The sequence below is a fragment of the Rhinoraja longicauda genome, chromosome 20 (genome assembly GCF_053455715.1).
Source record: "Rhinoraja longicauda isolate Sanriku21f chromosome 20, sRhiLon1.1, whole genome shotgun sequence".
In the NCBI taxonomy this organism is placed as follows: domain Eukaryota; kingdom Metazoa; phylum Chordata; class Chondrichthyes; order Rajiformes; family Arhynchobatidae; genus Rhinoraja; species Rhinoraja longicauda.
The window spans coordinates 40,248,742-40,272,926 of record NC_135972.1 but is presented as its reverse complement, the minus strand read 5'-3'; the positions used below and the strand labels follow the sequence as shown (position 1 = coordinate 40,272,926).

The 24,185-nt window shown below is 43.1% G+C and overlaps 1 protein-coding gene across 1 annotated transcript in view; it reads left to right on the top strand.

The window, feature by feature from the left end:
- mdfic (MyoD family inhibitor domain containing) overlaps positions 1 to 23,925 on the top strand; it is a 60,947-nt gene extending 37,022 nt beyond the window's left edge. Inside the window, exons 4-5 of the mRNA XM_078416665.1 lie at positions 325 to 585; positions 22,846 to 23,925. Coding sequence (XP_078272791.1) covers positions 325 to 585; positions 22,846 to 23,096 — 512 coding nt within the window. The 3' untranslated portion in view covers positions 23,097 to 23,925. The remainder of the gene's footprint in view (positions 1 to 324; positions 586 to 22,845) is intronic.
- The last annotated feature ends 260 nt before the right edge of the window (positions 23,926 to 24,185 follow it).

Sequence of the window (24,185 nt, the reverse complement as noted above, 5' to 3'; positions counted from 1 at the left end):
TCTTCAGACTCTTCAGTTTGAAGAAGGGTCCCGACCTAAAACATCACCTATCAATGTTCTCCAGAGATGCTGCCTGACCCAGAGTTACTCCAGCACTTTGTGTATATTTCATAGAAAATTATTTAAACTATTTTAGAATGTGCTTTATTTTTTGTCCTGATAAATTCAATTTAAATCTTTTGTTCTCAAATTGGTACACAGTCCAACTTTACGTGAAATTCCAAGATTATAAAATGTTACTTGTCTTTCATTTGTGCTGACATTTACAAATATTTGTTTTTCTTTTGAAAATATGAATTTTCACTTTTTCCTTCATTATTTCAGCTCAACCACAACCAACTACAGCACTGGAACAAACTGAGGGAGAAACTGACAAATTGCAAAATGGCCACACAAGCATGAGTAATGTAAATGGCATCCACAACAGCATCACACAAGGGGTTTCGGACAACAGAAAGCTCTCTGCTGCAGTCTCGCAGAAAATGCACAGAAAACTCCAGTCAAGCCTTTCAGTTACGAGTAACACTAGCAAGAAAAGCAAATTAAGTTCTATAAATTCTCAGAAACCAGCATCGACACCAGAAGGTATGTTTAAACATCCAAAATTGTATATATTTTCACACTCTTCAGTGTTTTTAAATAATTGTATGGAACAATAGACAATAGGTGCAGGAGGAAGCCATTCGGCCCTTTGAGCCAGCACCGTCATTCAATGTGATCATGGCTGATCATTGAATGGATCATTGAACAAGGATACGAGGAACCACCTATCTAGGCTAACTTTTCTTTTTCTCCAGTGTTTAGTTTAGGATTAGATATGCAGAGCGGAAACAGGCCCTTCGGCCCACCAAGTCCACACCGACCCGCCATCCCCACACATTAGCACTATCCTACACACACAAGGGATAATTTATACTTATACCAAGCTAAGTAACCTACAAACTTGTACGTCTTTGGAGTGTGGGAGGAAACCAAAGATTTTGGAGAAAACCCACGCAGGTCACGGGGAGAACGAACAACCTCCGTACAGACAGCACCCATAGTCAGGATCGAACCTGGGTATCTGGCACTGTAAGGCAGTACCTCTGCTGCTATGCCATACTGGATATATTTTTTAAAGACCTGCTATTATAATTCATTAGAAGAAAATACATAAGGTTTATAAAATTATTTTCTTCAACCATTATTTGCTAAGGAAGAATTTATTTAGGATATTCCTGAAAGCAAATAGCAAGAAACAAGTCAGCTTCCTTGTAGCATCATTTACTTTGAATGACATCCTGATCTGCCAGCAGACAGTCGTGTTTCAAAATACTCAGAAGATCTGGCATTATGCAATTCTGGCTGCGTCACCTCATCATCAGTGTAAAGACTGAATCGTATTTTAAAAATCAACGCAATGTTTGCAAAAAACATTGAGCAGGTGTAAGTCAGTCTGTCATCAACTACTATCCAAGCCCATTCCCCCTGTGCCTTCTCTGCCATTCAATGTCATGATCGATCTTTATCTTGGTGCCATTTTCCTGCACTAATCAATAGTCAATAGTGGTTTATTTGTCACATACACATAAATGTGTAGTAAAATGAAACATTACCCGCAGTTGAACAATAAGACCAATAAGATTAATCAATAAAAATGCAATAACACATACAATCACAACTAACACCAAACAAAAAGAAACATCCATCACAGTGAGTCTCCTCCAGTCCCTTCTCACTGTGATGGAAGGCCACAATGTCTTTTTCTCTTCCCTGCCGTCTTGTCCCGCGGTCAGGCTGTTGGAGTTGCCACGTCGGGGCAGTCGGGGCTCCCGATATTGAAGCCCCCGCTGGGCGGTGAAAGGTCCGCGACGGGCCGACCCAAGCCCCGCGATTCGGGGCGGGCGAACACGTTGCCTCTGCCGCTGCCGGAGCTCCCGATGTCGGCCCCCACCCAGGGGCCTGTGGGCTTCCGACGTCCACGCGGCCCGCGCCGGAGCCTCCGGAGACGAATCGCAGCCGCTCCCGCAGCATCCGCAGGCAGCCAGCGCCGCAGGTGGTGAGTCCGGGCCGTGGGCTCTGCGAACCAGAGCCCCAGGTGGTCCCAGGTGAATGGCCGGTGGTAGGCCGCAGCAGGAACGGAGACACGACACAGAACAAAGGTCGCGTCTCCATTCTGGAGAGAGAATTTTACAGTTCCCGTTCCCTCCCACCCCCCCCAAACATAACATACAACACTACTTCATATTAAAACTACAATTCAGACAAAAACAACAAAAAACACAAAAGACAGACGGACTGCAGGCAAGCCGCAGCTGCGACGGCAGCGTTGGCTCCTCCCATATCCTTATGTAAAACTATCCATATCTGTCTTTGAATCTGGTCGGTGACTGAGCCAGCATTGCCTTGTGGGTTGAGAATTCCAAAGATTCACGACCCCCCTGATTGAAGAAATGTCTTATCTTACTTCTAAATGGTAGTTCATTATTTTGAGGCAAAGACGCCTTTGATCTACTGTAGATACTCTACCCACGGAAACTATCATTTTCACACCCACCCTATTAAGCCCCTAAAGAACATTACACATTTCCATCAGATTATCCTTCAAATTTGAGACTCAGTGTGCAGGCTCACTAGGCCACCCCATCATCCAGTGAATCATTGTTACATTCTCTCTATCATTAGTATAATCTTCATTGGGTGGACACATCAGACCTATGCAGTTTCACTAGGCCTTATAAAATGCCTTGTGTTCTTAAATTCTCCAGCAATGAAGGCCCCAAAGCCTTCCTCTCGCCTTCCTCATTGCTTGCTGAACCTGAATGGTGATTTTCCTGATTTTGTGCAGAAGGACCCTTGCCTCTCACATTTTCTCAACTCTTAGCCCTGTCATCTTTGACTCTCAGCAATTAAAATAATATATATACTTTGCCCTTCTATTTAACATTAATCTTTGATGATCTGTCATTTTTCCACATTAATGTTCTCCCTACCCTGTTATACGTTCACAAGTCATAAGAGCAGAATTAGGCCATTTGGCCCATTGAGTCTAATCTGCCATTCAAACATGTGAATATATCTAATCTATCATTCCCTCTCAACCCCATTCTCCTGTCCTCTCCCCATAACCTTTGACACCCTTACTAATCAAGAACCTATCAATCTCCGCTGTAAAAATACTCAAAGACAGTCTCCACAGCCGTCTGGCAATAAATTCCACAGATTCACCACCCTTTGGCTAGAGAAATCCCTCCTCATCTCCTTTCCGAAAGTACATCCTTCGGCTGTACCCTCTGGTCCTAAGCAGTCCCTCTAGTGGAAACATCCTCTCCACATCCACTCTCTCCTGGGCTTTCATTATTCAGTAAGTTTCAGTGAGGTCCCCCCTCGTCCTTATGAACTCCAGCGAGTACAAGTCTAGAGGCGTCAAACACTCATCATATGTTAACCCACTCATTCATATGATCACTCTTGTAAACCTCCTCTGGACCCTCTCCAACGCCAGCACATCCTTCCTCAGATATAATAATAATAATAATAATGCATTACATTTATATAGCGCTTTTCAAACACTAAAAGTGTGTTTTGGGGTCCAAAACCACCCACGATACTCCAAATGCAGCCTGCTTTGTGGGTGGTGAATCTGTGGGATTCTTTGCCACAGACGGCTGTGGAGGCAAAGTCAGTGGATATTGCTAAGGTGGAGGTAGATAGATTATTGATTAGTAAAGGTGTCAGGGGTTATGGGGAGAAGGCAGGACAATGGGGTTAGGAGGGAGAGATAGATCAGCCATGATTGAATGGCAGAGTAGACGAAGGGCCAAATGGCCTAATTCTGCTCCTATTACATGACCTTATGACGTGCCTTATTAGCATCAGCATTACATCCCTGCTTGTGTCCGTTTACTTAATGTGTCTGCTGTGCACATTCACAAAACTCTCACTTTCTGCATCAGCACACTTGAGAATGTTGTGTTTGAGAATTTTTTGTATATGCCTATTCTAATTTCTGCTGATGAACCAATCTTTAGTCATTGCTAGTAATGTACATTCTCGTTTTATTTAATCGTCATCTCTTGCGATCCATAATTATTTTAAAATGAAACCTGTATATTTTTCATAATCCACAGATCAGAACTTTTAAAGGGCACGTTTCCTTGTAAGCTATCACGTCCTTATTTCACAATCATTTATATTTGGACATTTGGACATTTTCACATTTGGAAACCTGGTCTTCTGCACCCGCCTCCAATCCCAATGTGAGATCAACTGTAGGAGAGTTAAGATGACAAAAGAGAAGCCTTTGTAAGCTTAGGTAGCAGCCCAACTTAAATTTTACTCTTCTTGTGCAAGTAAATTAGAAAACATATAATTTCTTTTGTGTAGGAAGAAACTGTTGATGCTGGTTTACAATGAAGACAGCCATAAAATGCTGGAGTAACTCAGCGGGACAGGCAGCATCTCTGGAGAGAAAGAATAGGTGACATTTCGGGTCGAGACCCTTCATCAGACTGAGAGTCAGGGGAGAGGGAGACACAGAGATATGGAAGGGTAAGGTGTGAAAACAGGACATCATCGTGGTCCAAGTTCAAGGAAAATGTAGAATAGATCATCGTTAGCTAGGAGTAGGTGACAACGAAGCATACAAAGATAAAATTTAATCAGGAACACAGTCAGAATGGTTGGAGAACTAGGATGGGGGAGGGATGGTGAGAGAGAAGAAGCAAGGGTTACTTGAAATTAGAGAAGCCAATATTCATACCTCTGACAGTGAAGGAGGCCCAGGACAAAAACCAATATTGGAATGGGAGGGGGAGTTAAATTATTTAACAATTGGGAGATCAGGTAGGTTTTGGCGGACTGAGCAGAGGTTTACTGTCTTCTAGAAACTGATTTTGACAGATGAACAGAAACTGGGAACAGTCCAAACAGAATTCTTGGCCAGTGCATCCAAGCACCAATTTCACGCCAACTTTCGACATTTTGGATTGCACATCCACAACTGGATCTGCATCTGGAAAAGGATGATTACCAGTTTCCATGTGCACAGTTTGTTTAACACAGAGATGAGTAAAGTGAATGTCTTTAGGCTCACTTGTACTTTCCACCATCCTGCGATTTTAAATAATGGGACAGCACAGTTTATTTGCAGGTGTGGTAACAGAAATTGGCCTCAAACACTAAATGCAGCTGTGCACTGTTTTTCTTTGCAAATGCTCAGGTACTGATGGTAAGCATTCAGAGGATACTTTAACACTGATCAAATGAATAAAAGATAGTTATTAAAGACATACTCAATGTCTCATTTCAGGCTACTCTTGTGAATGAGCAAAAAGTTACACATGGGAGATAAGTGCATTACCTAGACTATGTTATCATGCTGAACGGGAAGGGAAATTGGCTTGGAGGCACAAGAGACTGTGGCCACTGGGATCTCAAACTGAAAACAAATTGCTGGGGGAAGTCGGTGGGTCTGGCAGCATCGTTGGAGGGAAATGTACGGACTACGTTTTGGGTCGGGAACCTGCTTCAAGACTAGAGTGGCAGGGCATTCTCCTCCAGTATCAATAAGGACACTGGATATTGTCAGTGGATATTTTCAAGGCAGAGATCGACAAATTATTGATTAGAACGGGTGTCAAGGGTTATGAGGAGAAGGCAGGAAAATGGGATTTGGAGGCAGAGATCAGCCTTGATTGAATGGCGGAGTAGACTCGATGGGCGAAATGGCCTAATTCTACTCCTACAACTTGTGAACTTGCGAACACAAAGTGCTGGAGTAACTTAGTGGGTCAGGCAGCATCTCTGCAGAGCATGGATAGGTGATGTTTCAGGGCACCCTTCCTTGCATCAATCCCTTCACCCCACCTATTTACCAATGAGCTATTTTCTCTCTCTCATGCCCATCAGTACCATTCTGATTCACCGCCGCCTACCTGCACTAAGGATAATGTACAGGACCCATCGGCCCACCAATCGGCACAATTTGGGACCTGGGAAGAAACCAGGGTATTCTTGTCAAATAACCAATGTGTCTTAAATTCATGCAAGCTCTCTTCGTTAATGCTTTTGGATATATTTGATGATTGGGGATTTTCAAAAGGTCCAGGAGCATTTGTGGTTAATACTTACTGAAACTAGAGAATAAAATTCCTTAAAGGCAAAAATTTGTGGGGGTTTATGGTTTTGATCCACCTATCCAAAATGGGTGGCTGTTTAGGGTAGAGTCTTACAGCACAGAAACAGGCCCTTCAGCACATCATGTCCATGCCGACAAAGGCGCTCATCTGAGTTAAACCCATTTGCCCGCATTATTCCCATATCCCTCTAAACCTTTCCTATCCATGTTCTTTTAAAATATTGAAACTGGCTCAAATACCTGATGTGCCTGACCCACTGAGCTCCCCCTGCACTTCGTGTTTTGCTTGGGATTCCAGTATCTGCAAGTTCTTGTCTCTTCATTAAACCTATGCCCTCTGCTTTGTCAATCCTTCACCCTGGGGAAAAAGACTCACGCTATCTACCCCCCTCGTGATTTTAATTGTCTCAACAAGGTCACCCTCAGCCTGCCCAAACACCCCTGATAACTTAGGCCAACAAGTCCTGGCAAAATTCTTGTAAATCCTTGTTCCAGCTTAATGATGTCTTTCCTATAGCAGAGTAACCAATAGCGTGCATAATAATCCAAGCATGAGCTCATCAACATCTTGTACAACTGCAATGTGACATTCTTTCTCTCCACTGATGAAAGCCTGCATGCCAAACTACTGTCTCACCATCCCAAGTACAGGTGATGCCACTTTCAAAGAACTATGTTCTTGTATTCCTCTGTCCCTTGCTTCGAAGCACTCTACAGAGCCCACCATTCACTGTGAAGATTCCTGGTTTGATTTCCCAAAATTTCTCGCTTATTTGAATTGAACTCTGATCTGAATTGAACAATTGAATTCCCAAATGTAAAGAGAAATTGGTCATACAATTAATGGCATGAACTACAACAGCATTGATACACTGATGGATCTATGTCTATGTCTCCCTGAAAGTGGCCACTCAAATACGTTACGATAGAACTTTATTTATCCCAGGAGGGAAATTGATCTGGCAACAGTCATAAAACACATGAAACATGAAATTAAGGTGATGGGGATTGGGGATTGTGCAAAGATTGGGGAGGGAGAGTGGGGGGTGGGGGGTGGAAGGTGGGGGGAGGGGGTGGCGAAATGGATACAGTGATAAAGAAGGGATGTGGTCTGCTTGCCTTCATAGGTCAGGGCAGTCATCAGGCAGCTCTATAGGACTTTGATTGGGCCATAATTAGATTATTGTGTGCAGTGCTCACATTACAGGAAGGATGTGGAAGTATTGGAAAGGGTGCGGAGGAGGTTTACCAGAATACTGCCTGGATGAAGAGGTATTAGTTATAGGGAGAGGTGGACAGATGGATTGTTTTCTCCGGAATGGTGATGGATACGGGGTGACCTGATAAGATAAGATTCATAAGATTGTGAGAGGCAGAGGTAAGGTAGCCGGTCAGAACCTTTAGATCAAATACTAGAGGGCCCAGCTTTAAGGTGAGAAGGGCAACGTATAGAAACATAGAAAATAGGTGCAGGAGTAGGCCATTCGGCCCTTCGAGCCTGCACCGCCATTCAATATGATCATGGCTGATCATCCAGCTCAGTAACCTATACCTGCCTTCTCTCCATACCCACTGATCCCTTTAACCACAAGAGCCACATCTAACTCCCTCTTAAATATAGCCAATGAACTGGCCTCAACTACCTTCTGTGGCAGAGAATTCCACAGACTCACCACTCTCTGTGTGAAGAAATGTTTTCTCATCTCGGTCCTAAAAGACTTCCCCCTTATCCTTAAGCTGTGACCCCTGGTTCTGGACTTCCCCAACATCGGGAACAATCTTCCCGCATCTAGCCTCTCCAACCCCTTAAGAATTTTATATAAGAAAATAACTGCAGATGCTGGTACAAATCGAAGGTATTTATTCACAAAATGCTGGAGTAACTCAGCAGGTCAGGCAGCATCTCGGGAGAGAAGGAATGGGTGACGTTTCGGGTCGAGACCCTTCTTCAGACTGATGTCTGAATTTTATATGTTTCTATAAGATCCCCCCTCAGTCTTCTAAATTCCAGCGAGTACAAGCCTAGTCTATCCAGCCTTTCTTCATATGAAAGTCCTGCCATCCCAGGGGTTAAAGGAGAAGTGCAGGGCTACTTTATTCCACTGATGATGGAGTGTTTGTAACGTGCAGCCAGGGTTGGTGGCTGGGAACTACAATAATGGCATTTAAAGGGTTTACAGTTACAGGTTACAGTTTAGTTTATTATCATGTACAGTGAAAAGCTTTTGTTGCGTGCTATCCAGTCAGCGGAAAAAAGAATACATGATTACAGTTGAGCCATTTACAGCTTATAGATACATGATAAGGGAATAATGTTTAGAGCTAGGTAAAGCCAGCAAAGTCCAGAGGCTTTTTAGATACGAATATGGGTATGTAGGGAATGGAGGGAAATGGATTATTCGCAGGTAGATAAGAGATGGCCTTGGTATCGTTTGGCATGGACATTGCTGGTCGAAGGGCTTGTTCTTGATCTGTACTGTTCTATGAACGTCATTTATTCGTTTCTCGGTCCACTTACCGATCTGAACAAGATCCAGCTGTGATTTTTGACAACCTTCTTTCTACAATACCTACAATACTTCCCATTTTAATGTCATCTGCAAACGTACTAACCATGCTTTGTGCATTCTCATCCAGATTGTTTAGATGTGATGAACAGCAATGTTGCCAGCACCTGTCCCTGTGGCACACCACAGGTTACAGATCTGAAGTCCAAAAACACAACCTTCCACAATTACGCTCTAAGTCCTACCACCAAGCCAATGATGTATCTAATTAGCTAGCCCTTCCTGGACACTGCAGTCTAACTTCCAGACTAACCTACTATGCAGGACCTTGTCAAAGGCCTTGCTGAACATTTGGACAACATCCACCACCCTATTCTCATCAGTCCTTTTGTGAGCCCCTTCAAAAAAAACAACGGATTGTGAGACATAATTTCCACACACAATCTCATATCATATCATATCATATATATACAGCCGGAAACAGGCCTTTTCGGCCCACCAAGTCCGTGCCGCCCAGCGATCCCCGTACATTAACACTATCCTACACCCACTAGGGACAATTTTTTAAAATGTTTTATTTATTTACCCAGCCAATTAACCTACATACCTGTACGTCTTTGGAGTGTGGGAGGAAACCGAAGATCTCGGAGAAAACCCACACAGGTCACGGGGAGAACGTACAAGCTCCTTACAGTGCAGCACCCGTAGTCAGGATCGAACCTGAGTCTCCGGCGCTGCATTCGCTGTAAAGCAGCAACTCTACCGCTGCGCTACCGTGCCGCCCTATCACAATCTGTGCTGACTATCTCTATTCAGTCCTTGTCTATCCAAATGTGGGTAGATCTTGCCCCTCTCTGTCCCTCCAGTAACTTACCCATGATTGGTGTCAGGTTCGTAGTTGCCTGGCTTGTCCATGCCACCCTTTTAAATCATGGTCCAATATTAGCCAACCTTCCCTGGTTTGCCTCCCCCAAATGCAATCTCTCAAACAGGGAACAGTGTCCACTCTTGGGCTCTGTAGATATTGATTAAGGGAGCTTTCTTGGGCACATTAATCAAATTCCACCTTATCCAGGTTCTTTGCACCGTGAGTGACCAAGTCGATTTTAGAGAAGTTAAAATCTCCCACCCTATTGTTCTCACACTTCTGATGATAGACACAAAATGCCAGAGTAACTCAGCAGGGTCAGGTTCTGTTACACTTCTGTTCTCCAAACTTCTGCTGACTATTGGGGGGGAGTGACTACAATAGTCCCATCAAAGTGATCAACCACTTCTTGCTTCTCCGCTCTATCCATAGTCTCACTGGATGATCCCCACCTCCCCCCCCAAGAATATATTCCTAAAGCACTGTTGTTAAGCACTTGTTTCAACAGCACACACACTGAAATTAGAATGATAGAGTTCACAGTCTAGGCAGCTCACCTGCTAAACATTGAGAGGCAGAGTTGGGTGGGGCAGCCCTCAAACAAGGGAAGGGATATCACCGGGCCACATGAGTGGCAAGAGTGTTAGGGTGGAGCTGTGGGGCAACTGTAGAGCTGCATCCTCTCAGCGCAGTGACCCTGGTTCGATCCTGATGTCGGGTATTGTTTGGATTTTGTATGTTCTACCTGTGACTGCCTAGGGTTTCTCTGAGTGCTCCAGCTTCCTCCTACATCCTACAGATGTGGGGGTTTGTAAGTTAATTGGTTCTGTAAAATTGCCCCCGGTGGATGAGAATGTGGCATAACTTTGACCTCGTGTGAATAGATGATAGATGGTTGGCGTGGACTCTGTGGGTCACAGGGCCTGTTTCCATGCTGTACCCATAAACTAACTCATGTCTCATCAAAAAAGCAACTCCCCCCACCCAACCTTTCACTCCCCTATCTGTATGTCTATCATGGTTGAAGCACCTGTAACCTGTAACATTGAGTGGCCAGTCCTGCACATGTTCGCCGATAGCAGTCCCCTAACCCAATCCATGCCCTGAGGTCATCTGCCTTATCTGTTAACACTCCTGCATTGAAAAAAAGAAGCAAGCAACTGCAGATGCTGGCTTACAAAAAAAAAGACACGATGTGCTGGAGTAACTCTGGGTCAGGCAGCATCTCTGGAGAAACCGGATAGGTGATGATTCGGGTCGGGATCTTTCTCAGACTGGAGCAGGGTGCTGACCCGAAACAAGAATAATGCTTGACCTGCTGAGTCACTCCAGCACTTTCTGCCTTGCGTTGAAATAAATCCAGTTTAAAGCACAGGTCTTGCTTCTCTTTCTGCCATGCTCCCGCTTGCCCTGTCTACAATACTTGTTCTTTTTGACAACTTCTCCTCTGCCTCTTCTCTGCTTTTGGACCCACCCCATTGCCGACCTCTGCTTTTGGACCCATCCCATTGCCCACCTCTGCTTTTGGACCCACCCCATTGCCAATCTAGATTAAACCCTCTCAAGCGGGACTAACACCGCACAGGATATTGGTCACCCGCCAGTTCAGATGCAACCCGTTCCTCCCCACAGGTCACCTCTGCTGCAGAAGCGAACAAATGATGTAAGACAGCAGGTCAGGCAGCATCTCTGGAGAGAAGGAATGGGTGACGATTCGGGTCGAGACCCTCCTTCAGACTGAGTGACTCCAGCATTTTGTGTCTACCTTCGGTTTAAACCAGCATCTGCTGTTCCTTCCTGAACAGATGATGTGAAAGGCTGATTCCCTGCATCCTGCACCAGCTCCTCAACCACCATCTGGCTCATGTTTCTGTTTCTGTCCTCAGGCATGTGACACTGTGAGTGATCCACTCCATTCGAGGTCCTACTTTTTAACCTTTGTCCTTCCTCCCAGCATTCACTCCATGGGACCTCGTTTCTTTCCTCCCTATGTTATTGGTGTCATGGTTCTAACAGCATCGGACTACTCGCCCACCCGTTTAAGAATGTTCTACAACATCCTAAACTCAGGCTCATCCTCAACCCGGCGCCAGAGAGGCACCGTACCATCCTGTTGTCACTTTTGAGGCCACAGAATCTTCCGCCTCTCTCCCTAACGATTGAGTCTCCTGTCACTATCATTCTGTCTAATTACGAGACCCCAGAAGTGCCATCTCGGGCCCCCACTGGCCCCCATGGCACCTTAACCTCAGTCACTGAGGCTGACATCAGAAGATCCTTCACGAGGGCGAGGCGTCGGAAGCATCTGAACCTTACAGTGTACCTGTGCAAACCAGCTGGCTGACACTTATGCGGATATCGTCAATCTCTGAAGAAGGGTCTCAATCCGAAACGTCACCCATTCCTTCTATCCAGAGATGCTGCCTGTTCCGCTGAGTTCCAGCATTTTGTGCCTATCTTCGGTTTAAACCAGTATCTGCAGTTCCTTCATACACTCTTGAATTGTTTTTCCCAATCTCATCTACGCATTCTCCATTTACAATGTGAGCTTTTACCCTGCTACAGGAAAGATGCCATTGAGCCAGGAAAGGATGGGGAGATGATTTACGAGGATGTTGCTCGGACTCAAGGGCCTGATCTATAGGGAGGTTGGGCTTGCTAGGACCTTATTCCTTTTTGTGCCTATCTTCGGTTTAAACCAGCATCTGCAGTTCCTTCCTACTCAATAATGCCAGTACCCACGAAGAGTAAATGTGTAGGAACATGCTGGTTTAAACCAAAGATAGACAAATTCTGGAGTAACTCAGCAGGACAGGCAGCATCTCTGGAGAGAAGGAATGGGTGATATTTCGGGTCAGGATCCTTCTTCATACTCGATCCGAAACATCCTGCTTGGGTTACTCCAGCATTTTGTGTCTATCCCAAGAAGGGTAAGGTGATATGCCTCAATCACAACCGACCAGTGGCACTAACATCCATGGTGATGAAGTGTTTTGAGAGGTTAGTTATAGTGCTTTTAAAATCCTACATTACCAAGAACCTGGACCTATTACAATCTGCCTACTGCCACAATAGATGATCAGGGGATGCGATCTCACTGGCCCTCCACTCTGCACTGGACCACTTGCACAATAAGAACACACATGTCAGGCTGTTCATGGCCTACATTCAACACCATCATCTCCTCAAACCTGATACCAAGCTTGGGTATCTGCATGTCCCTTTGCAATTGGATCCTTGACCTCTTCATCAACGTATTGGTGCTGGCTCGAAGGGTCGAATGGCCTGCTCCTGCCCTTATTTTTCTATGTACAACGATCGGTATGAACTGGCAGCAACACTTCCACCCCAATGACCATCAGCACAGGGGCACCTCAAGGCTCTGTCTTCAGCCCCCTGCTCTACTCACTCTATACCCATGACTGTGCAGCTAGATACAGTTCCAGCTCCATCTTTAAATTTGCCGTCGACACCACTGTTGTTGAACGAATTACAGAGAATGGTGTTGGAGGGAGATCCATCGTCTGATTTCATGGTTCCAGTTCTACATCTGTTCGATTCGAGACCCTTCTTCAGACTGCAGCAAAAGAGTGGTGCAGATTTCTCGTCGATGAGTCTGAAGAATCTGAAGGGTCTCAGTCTGAAGAAGGGTCTCGACCAGAGACATCACCCATTCCTTCTCTCCAGAGATGAGGTACGAGGGTAAACTAGCCAATAATATAAAGGAGGATAGTAAAAGCTTTTTTAGGTATGTAAAGAGGAAGAAAATAGTCAAAGCAAATGTGGGTCCCTTGAAGACAGAAGCGGGGGAATTTATTATGGGGAACAAGGAAATGGCAGACGAGTTGAACCGGTACTTTGGATCTGTCTTCACTAAGGAAGATACAAGCAATCTCCCAGATGTTCTAGTGGCCAGAGATCCTAGGGTGACGGAGGAACTGAAGGAAATCCACATTAGGCAGGAAATGGTGCTGGGTAGACTGATGGGACTGAAGGCTGATAAATCCCTAGGGCCTGATGGTCTGCATCCCAGGGTACTTAAGGAGGTGGTGCTAGAAATTGTGGACGCATTGGTGATCATTTTCCAATGTTCTATAGATTCAGGATCAGTTCCTGTGGATTGGAGGGTAGCTAATGTTGTCCCACTTTTTAAGAAAGGAGGGAGAGAGAAAACGGGAAATTATAGACCAGTTAGTCTGACATCAGTGGTGGGGAAGATGCTGGAGTCAATTATAAAAGACGAAATTGCGGAGCATTTGGATAGTAGTAACAGGATTGTTCCGAGTCAGCATGGATTTACGCAGGGGAAATCATGCTTGACTAATCTTCTGGAATTCTTTGAGGATGTAACTAGGAAAATTGACAGGGGAGAGCCGGTGGATGTGGTGTACCTTGACTTTCAGAAAGCCTTTGACAAGGTTCCACATAGGAGATTAGTGGGCAAAATTAGAGCACATGGTATTGGAGGTAGGGTACTGACATGGATAGAAAATTGGTTGACAGACAGAAAGCAACGAGTGGGGATAAATGGGTCCCTTTCAGAATGGCAGGCGGTAACTAGTGGGGTACTGCAAGGCTCGGTGCTGGGACCGCAGCTATTTACAATATACATTAATGACTTGGATGAAGGTATTAAAAGTAACATTAGAAAATTTGCAGATGACACAAAGCTGGGTGGTAGTGTGAACTGTGAGGAAGATGTTATGAGGTTGCAGGGTGACTTGGACAGGTTGTGTGAGTGGGCGGATGCATGGCAGATGCAGTTTAATGTGGATAAGTGTGAGGTTATCCACTTTGGTGGTAAGAATAGGAAGGCAGAGTATTATCTGAATGGTGTCAAGTTAGGAACAGGGGACGTACAACGAGATCTGGGTGTCCTAGTGCATCAGACACTGAAAGGAAGCATGCAGGTACAGCAGGCAGTGAAGAAAGCCAATGGAATGTTGGCTTTCATAACAAGAGGAGTTGAGTATAGGAGCAAAGAGGTCCTTCTGCAGTTGTACAGGGCCCTAGTGAGACCTGACCTGGAGTACTGTGTGCAGTTTTGGTCTCCAAATTTGAGGAAGGATATTCTTGCTATTGAGGGCGTGCAGCGTAGGTTTACTAGGTTAATTCCCGGAATGGCGGGACTATCATATGTTGAAAGACTGGAGCGACTAGGCTTGTATACACTGGAATTTAGAAGGATGATAGGAGATCTTATCGAAACGTATAAGATTATTAAGGGGTTGGACACGTTAGAGGCAGGAAACATGTTCCCAATGTTGGGGGAGTCCAGAACAAGGGGCCACAGTTTAAGAATAAGGGGTAGGCCATTTAGAACTGAGATGAGGAACAACTTTTTCAGTCAGAGAGTTGTGAATCTGTGGAATTCTTTGCCTCAGAAGGCAGTGGAGGCCAATTCTCTGAATGCATTCAAGAGAGAGCTGGATAGCGGAGTCAGGGGGTATGGGGAGAAGGCAGGTACGGGGTACTGATTGAGAATGATCAGCCATGAACACATTGAATGGCGGTGCTGGCTCGTAGGGCCGAATGGCCTCCTCTATTGTCTATGCTGCCTGACCCGCTTAGTTCCTCCAGCTTTTTGTGGCTGTGTTTGGTTTAAACCAGCATCTGCAGTTCCTTCCTGCATGTTACTCCCTGGCAAATGGCTCACCTCCTATATTTCCAAAGCCTTTTCACAATGCATTAATTTATTTAAAGGCATAAATAAGAAAAGTAATGGAATCTTCCTTCTGTGGCCAGGATGAGGGTCGTGCTTGATTTGGTTGGCACAATCAAAGTCAAAACATGATTAATATTCTACCCACCTGCCTAACAATACCCTTCATCCACCAGCATGGTTGCACACTGTACAATCTACAAAATGCATTGCTGGATCTTGCAGAGGCTTCCTCCCAAACCCCTGATCTGGATCTGTATCACTTCAGGTCAAGGCCAATAGGCACATAAAAATGTCATATGTCTTGGAAGTATATTGCTGGTCTTAGTCATAGAGTCTTACAGCATGGAAACAGGCACTTCAGCCCAACTTGTCCACACCAGCCAACATATCTTGCACTAAATGTTTAGGGAAAAAAACTGCAGATGTTGGTTTAAATCGAAGGTAGACACTAAGCGTTATTGACTTTATACTAAACGTTATTCACTTTATTCCCTTTATCATGTATCTACACTGTGGACGGCTCGATTGCAATCATGTATTGTCTTTCCGCTAACTGGTTAGCACGCAACAAAAGCTTTTCACGGTACCTCGGTACACGTGATAGTAAACTGAACTGAACTAAACATGTCCCATCCACACTAGTCCCACCTGCCTGCATTTGACCCATATCCCCCCATAACCTGTCCTATCCATGTACCCGCCTGAATGTTTTTTAAATGTTGCAAAACTTCCTGCCTCCACTACCTCCTTCCATACACCAACCATCCTTTGTGTGAAAAAGTTACACTTTAGGTTCCTATTAAATCTCCCCCCCCCCCCTCTCACCTTAAACCTATGTCCTCTGGTCCTTGATTCCTCTACTTTGGGCAAGAGATTGTGCGTCTACCCGATCTAAACCCCTCATGGGTCCTTTATCCCCATGGTTATACCTTTTTAACTTCCTACCCACTTTGGAAATGCCTTCTCCTGAAGCTTTTTAGATAGTGACTGAGTTTGAGCATTTGAAGGGCTTTAATTTTGCTTAATATTGAAAAAATGCTACAAGATGTGGGTTTGTAGCCAAGTCCAATATTTAATATCTGTATAATTTGAAGGACTTGGCTACAAACCCACATCTTGTAGCATTTTTTCAATATTAAGCAAAATTCACCTATGAATGGAAAGTATGATCCAGTTTCTACATGCATAGAAGCATGCAAAGAAATTTGCATTGTACAAACGCACCCATAGTCTTAAAGTGAAGTGTGCCTTGCTTGCTTTGCTCTGCACTGATCATCAAATGACATTCAATGGTGCTACTCCTCAGATGGTTATATACATATCTTTGAGGTATAACTAGGTGCTCATTTTTTTTATTTTGATCTCTGCTAATGTTCATATATCTGAACTGGATCGCTTGCCTCGGTTTAAAATATATGGGATTAATCAAATGCTTAGTTAGCTTCTCTCCTAATTTGCATTTAAACAGAGAATGTTCTGTTCAGTTTCTGATCTGCATTGAATAAAAATGTGATTTATTCATATGTGCAAATTTCTCTTTCGGTTAAACCACAGCCAGTAGTTTATTTTACCAGTGCCTTATTTGCATTTAATAATGGAGCCTGAGAGTAATTTTCTGAACTCCTATTTCACCAATGAAATACCAGTTAACCTGTCCTTGGTGTGTGTGTGTTTTGTTTGTTGTTTTTTTAATCAGTTCAGGTTTAGTGAAGCTGGAAAGTACATTATAGTGTTTTAATCGATGTCATGAACTTGGATAATACCTGAAAGTGGAGATAAATTGATGAGTCAATTACTGATTCTGCCTTCAGGGCCCGACAGTCAGTTATATTAACGATAATTAATAGGCTTTGGGGAGCAACTAATTTTTCAGGAAATCCAAACAGGATGTGCAAGACATAAAGGAAGTGAGCAGAGGACTCTGTTTGAAATGGCATATTAATGACTGCATTTTTTCTTAAAGAACAGATCACTGATTGCTGCCCTTTGTGGTCTTAATGTCCTCTTGTTCTGAGGTGAAATGAAAGATTCATACGAATTTGTAAAATAATTATATGCATTTCAGCATCTGCGGAACAAAAATATTAAGAGATGTTATGCTTTTTTGTTTTGTGGAACCTTATCTGCCATAATGATTTATGGCTGAAAGGAAAAGTTACGAGAAACTACATTCATCACTGCGATACATTGTGGTGAATTTCCTGGGTTACAGATTAACACTCATACGTTTAACATTTGGGCTCAATTTTGCTCTCCTCATATGGTCGTCGTCGCCGTGGCTATCCCCCGAGGTCGAGGATGATGGTCTACTTTCCGTTGAAGCGATTGAATCAAGTATTCACCGCTTCTGTGCCGGTTCTTGACCAGGGGCTTCCAGCCATCACATAGCCTGCTCCCGTCACCCTTCCCCCATCGCCTGAAGTCGAACCTCGTATGGTATAACATATATGGCCTGGTAATTTGGCTCCTTTCCCCACTGCCTCCTCCCCCACAGCCTCCTCCCCCACATGTTTCTCTAGTCTTCCTGTGCTCTGTAGTCCCATTGTGTCAGTGTCAGCCACAGTAAACGCAGCAGCTGCATTCATTGTTCTTGCTTGCCGCAAAGCCACGAATGATAGCTGTTATCATAATGGGCGAAGCAATGGCGAGAAGGTGAGTTTGAATTCCTGCCTGCTTTGAATGATGAAGTAAGATTGAAATGGAGGGTACAACATGGACAAGGATCCGTGCAATGTGTGAAGCACCCTGAGGCAGTGAGGCTGGCTGGTTGCTGCTGGTGGTAACTGAAATATCTGCGAGGAAATGTCCAGGAAGGGCTTAGATTTGTGGTCACTAATGTGGTCTGACCAAAGTAGGATGGGTAATGATCACTTGATATCGCGGATTCCCTTGGGTTTTAGACCTTGAGCTGTCTATCAGTCAAAGTATCAAAAGGTGGGTTGCAAATTTAGTTTAGTTTAGTTCAGATACGCCGACCAGCGATCACCGCACATTAACACTATCCTACACGAGGACAATGTTTACATTTATACCAAGCCAATTAACTTCCAAACCTGTACCTCTTTGGAGTGTGGGAGGAAACCGAAGTTCTCAGAGAAAATCCACACATGTCACAGGAGTATATACTCCATACAGACAGCACCTGTACCAGGATCAAAACCTGGGTCCCTGGCGCTGTGAGGCAGCAACTCTACTGCTGTGACTCGAAGCAGCCCTGGAAAATGTGCACCAATTTGCACAGGAATTTTTTTGAATAAATGTGCTCTTTTCTATGAAGCTGTATTTAGTTGATTAACTTTGTTCAAAACTTTCTCTCTGCTTTAGACTGCGTGCTTCTTTGGTTCTGGCCTCTTTTCTGTCACTGCTCCAAATTCACCCTTGGCCTTCTTCAGGTTTGCTCTCTCAGTCTGCATGGTTTCTGTTCTTCCTGCTGTGTTTGCTGTCGCAGTTCCTGCATGAGCTTTCAGGAGATTCTTGCTAACTGTGCCTGTGACTTCAATTTTACACTCTTTGTTTCTTGCTGTGAGACAACTGAATGTCTGGAAATTAATTCAGAGTGTTTTGAACCCTGCTGGCATAGCTAACTAAAATGGACCTGGACCAAGGTTTGTGTTGTATTTGTGATCTTCTGCTAATACCTTGTGCAATTGTAAACCAGCTGTTGAGGAAATTGAATTTGATGCTGAAATATATAGTTTAAAGTTTAAATCTTTAATCATTCGACTTTCATACTAGTTTAGTTTAGAGAAACTGCAGGGAAACAGGCGCTTCGGCCCACCAGGTCCACGCCGACCAGCGATCCACGCACATTAAAATTATCCTTCACGCATTAGGGACAATTTACAATTTTACCAAGCCAATTAACCTATAAACCTGGACGTCTTTGGAGTGTGGGAGGAAACTGGAGATCTCGGAGAAAACCCATCAGGTCACAGGGAGAACGTACAAACTCTGTACAGACAGCGCCCGTAGTCAGGATTGAACCCAGGTCTCTGGCGCTGTAGGGCAGTAACTCTGTGCCACCGTGCCGCTAAAATCAAGTTATCTTCAAATTAACCGCGTGCAAATGTTGGTGTGATAAATTATTTTCAATTTGATGGCTGTAACTTTCACAACCACATTTAAATTGGGTAAATCGTCTCTATTGCTCTTCGGCAAGTTTATGCAACTCTTTTGTGTAAAATTTCTGTTTGCATGTAAGAAACATAAAATTATAATGTTAATTAAGGAATAAGATGGTGTAGTTGTATTGGTATTGGTTTATTATTGTCATGCTTGCTGAGATACAGTGAACATTTTTGGTTTGCATGCTATCCAGACAAATTATACCTCACACAAATATATTGTGTAGTGCAAAAGAGAAAATGTAAAAAAGTGCAGAATATAGTGTTACAGCTGCAGAGAAAGTGCAGGTAATAAATGTGCAAGGAGCTCAATGAATTAGATTAGAAGATTGGGAATTCATCCTTGTCATATGAGAGAGTTATGACTGGGGAAGAGATTGTTCTTGGTATGTGCTTTCAAGCTTTTGCATTTTCTGCTGATGGGAGAGGGGAGAAGAAAGAAAGATTGGAGTGAGTTGTCCTCAATGATGTTGACTGCATTCTCGAGGCAGTTGACGTCTACATGGTGATATTGGAGGGAGGGAGGATGGTTTGCGTGATGGACTAGGCCGTGTTCATTACTCTCTCTGAATGTTTGCTGTCCTGGGCAGAGCAGTTGTCATTACCAAGATGTGAAACATCCGGATATGGTGCATCTGTGGAAATGAATAATAGTCATTGGGGACATCACGGATTTCCGTTACATTCTGAGGTAGAAACGGCATGGCTCTGCTTTTTTACCTAGAAACCAGAAGCTCTCGACCATGACTGCCATGTAAACACCAACCCGGTTCCTAAAGATGATGAGCACCTCCTTTATTTTACTGGCATTGAGGGAGAGGTTGTTATCTTGACACCATGCTACTGAGCTCTCCATTTCGTTCCTCTCTTCTGTCTTGTCATTGTTTGGGATACCACCCACTATGATCGTGTCATCTGCAAACTTTTAAATGAAGTTGGCACAGAATTTGGCCTGATGGTCATAAGTTCACAGGGGGTGCAGTAAGGGCCTGTAAACGAGTCTCGTGAATATCATCATTTGCATTGTGCAAAGGTGCTATGTAAAATAAACTTGCTTGTCCTCAGTCTAGTGTTTAATCTACAAAATCCACAGCGCTAATAGTGTGGCACGTATTAACGCAATTCTCAAATATGCATGACCTGTTGCCAGGGTCAGGTTTTATAAACTGTTTATGTTTAAAAAGAAACATAGTTTAAGTTAACAATTTAAAACTTATGAAAGAGATATGAAATAAATTTAAATAAAATTTTAATTTACGGTGGCACAGCAGTAGAGTTGCTACTTTACAGCGCTTGCAGCGCCAGAGACCCGGGTTCCATCCTGACTACGGGTGCTGTCTGTACGGAGTTTGTACGTTCTCCCTGTGACCTGCGTGGGTTTTCTCCAAGATCTTTGGTTTCCTCCCACACTCCAAAGATGTACAGGTTTGTAGATTAATTTGCTTGGTATCAATGTAAATTTGTTCCTATTGTGTATATTATATTAATGTGCGGGGATCGCTGGTCAGTGTGGACTTAGTGGGCCGAAGGGCCTGTTTCCATGATGTATCTCTATACTAAACAGGTTCTTATTAAATCTTTCCCCTATCACCTCAAACCTATGACCTCTGGTTCTTGATTCCCCTATACAGTGTAAAAGACTGCATCTTCCCTATATATTCCCCTCATGATTTTGTACAGCTCTATAAGATCACCCCTCATCAACCTGTGCTCCAAAGAATGAAGTCTGAGCCTGCCCAAACTCTCCCTGTAGCTCAGGCCCTCAAGTCCTGGAAATAAACTCTGAAATCTTTTTTGCACTCTTTCCAGTTGAATAACATCTTTCGTATAGCAGGAGGACAAAAGCTGAACACAATACTCCAAATGTAGCCTTGCCAAAGTTTTGTACAGCTGTACCATAACATCCCAACCTCTATATTTACCCTGACTGATGAAAGCCTTCTTGACCACCCAATCGACCTGTGATGCTACTTTCAAGCAACTATGTACCCACACTCCAATATCCCTCTGCTCTACAACACTCCCCAGAGCCCTGCCACTTACTGTGAAGGTCCTGCCCTGGTGTGATTTTCCAAGATACAACATGCGATACTTATCAGTATTAAACTCCATTCACCATTCCTCAGTCTATATGTCCAACTGATTAGGATTCTGCTGTAATGTTTGATAACCATCTTTGCTATTTGCAATACCATCCATTTTAGTGTCACCTGCAAACTTACTAACCATGTCTTGTACCTTCTTAACAAAACACAATAACAAAATTCAGTTGTGTAACATCTTGGAATGAAACTTAGAGGGCATTTCGTCAATATGGGTAATTACCTATTCATAAACAGACTTGAGTACAGACAAAAATAAAGTGGCAATGTAGGTGGGATCTGTGGGGGAAAAAAGTTAATGGTTTGTGTCAATATGTTTAGTTTAGAGATACGGCGTGGAAACAGGCCCTTTGGCCCATCCAGTACACGCTGGCCATCCATCATCTGTACACTAGTTCTATGTTATCCTACTGTCGCATCCTACACACTAGAGACATTTTACAGAAGCCAATTAACCTACAAACCTGCACGTCATGGAATATGGGCGGAAACTTGAGCACCCGGAGAAAACCCATGAGAGAACATGGGAAAACACAGGGAGAACATGCAAACGCCACACAGACAGCACCCGGGGTCTCTGGCACTGTGAGGTAGCTGATCTATCACTGCGTCCCTGTGAATGAAGGGCTGATGCTAGGAAACTTTAACTGTGTCTACGATCATATGAGGTGGCTGTCTTGCTGAGTATTACTAGCATCCGCATTGTGTTTTCCTTCCATTGAGATCTTGTTTTGTATGTTTCCTATTTAAGAGCATTGTTTTAAGTATTTGCAATAGGTCATAATAACAATTATCATAATCATCGTAATTTATTAGCCAAGTATATTTTGCAACCTACGAGGAATTTGGTTTGCCGTACAGTCATAGTTGGTCACCAATGTGTCAGCATGACATGATAAATATAACTCTAAAGATCTTCATCATATGTATTAATTGAGCAAAATTATAATATTTTGGAAGACTTACAATGTTTAGGGATAGGCTTTTGGGGTTATTGCAAATACCAATCAGAAGTATTTTAAATCTTGACAGCCTTGATCTTTTGTTTGCATTTTTAACACTTCAAAAGGACAACAGGCCACATTTCTTTAAGACTGGTCTTCCGTGTCTATTAACAAATTTTGTGTCTAGTTTTGTTTTTGTGGGGTGGGATATGTAGGGATGGTTTTGGCAGTTGGATGAGGTATGTAGTGATAAAATATTGAGCTTTGTACCTATATTTCTGTCAATGGTTACTGATGTTAATAGTTACAATAGATGACGATATGTTATTGAGGAATAAATGATAATTACAAGTTCAGCGACGAGTGTTTTATTGTCATATGTCCCAGACAGAACAATGAAGTTCTTACTTATTTATAGTGTATTTTGATATATCTTTGCCTTTATGTGACCTGTTTTTCCTTCTCTTTGTCCCCCATGTTATAATCTGTTGGATGGATGGCAATCTACACTTGGAAGACGGCTGTGTGCATTGCATTCTCGCCTGCCTATTCTGTGAATTTGTCACCTTTTGCAACATTATTCTGGGCCAAGCTTCATGCGGTATCTGTACATCTGAAAACAGTTGCTGCTGTTGTGGACCAGATGACCTTGGTGATGACTGTAACTGCCCGTGTGACATGGACTGTGGCATCATGGATGCCTGCTGCGAGTCCTCAGACTGTTTGGAAATCTGTATGGAATGCTGCGGCATTTGCTTTCCCTCCTGATCGGCGGAACAAGCGTGAATTTTATAAACAAGGCTTTTTGAAATAAAAACTGGAAATAATCTCTATCCGTGAACACAAAGCAGCAATGTGCCTTGGTTATTCTTAATGAAATACATTCAAGCTTTAACATTGGTATTAAAGGCAATTACTGTGGAAATTTACATCATCTCTCAACTAACGTGGACAATCAATTTGGCATGTTTATGTTTTAAATGTACAGTAAAATTCAGCATTAAAGCTTGCAAATTTTCTTCATTAGGCACAGATGTTGCTAATAAATGTTAGATGTTGGAATATTGTACGTGTCCATCATTAAATTATGTACGGTTTCAAAACCAAAAGCAATTCCTGCACAGACCTTTGTATGTATTAATGTTGTGTATTGTTGTTGAAATAATTCGATGACACACTTAATGGGGTTTGCAATCCAGGCTAGTGGCTTTCTGCCCTGATTCTTTTAGTTTTAATCCAAATTAGAGAAATCATTGTTGATTCTACTAAATTATTAATGATAACGCATTAATATAAATACGGTATAATCCTTGTGCCTTGATTTTTAAGAACAAATTTAGCAAAAGCTTCCTTTTTGTTGTATCGTACAAACAGGAACATTTGTTACAAGTCTTCATCTCTGCTTATTTTCCTGAATGAATTGTTTTACATTATGTCTACTTAAGCATACCTGCATGGGGAATTGGGAGGGTTATTGAATACACTCATGTATTTCATTAATTTATCTTTACTTTTTGTTTATTTTTTCTGGAAACTTATTGTGTAGAATAGCAATGAACCAAATAACATTGAAAAGTAGTAATCCAACATTGCAGGATAGAAGTATCTACTTTGGGTGGGGAGGGAGGGGGGTGGGGGGAAACAATTTTGTTAAAATTTGTATGTAGCTTCTCTTTCTGAGGGAAACAAAGGCTGACCATATATTTTTATAGCTTGTTTTTTTTTTTTTACAGTAGAGCATTGGTCGAAGCCATGTACCAAAACCCTTCATGACAAATTAAAAATAAAAGTAATTAAACTTGGTTAAAACATTGGCTACATTTCATTCAATCCTGTGTGAATGTGGAATTTACTTAA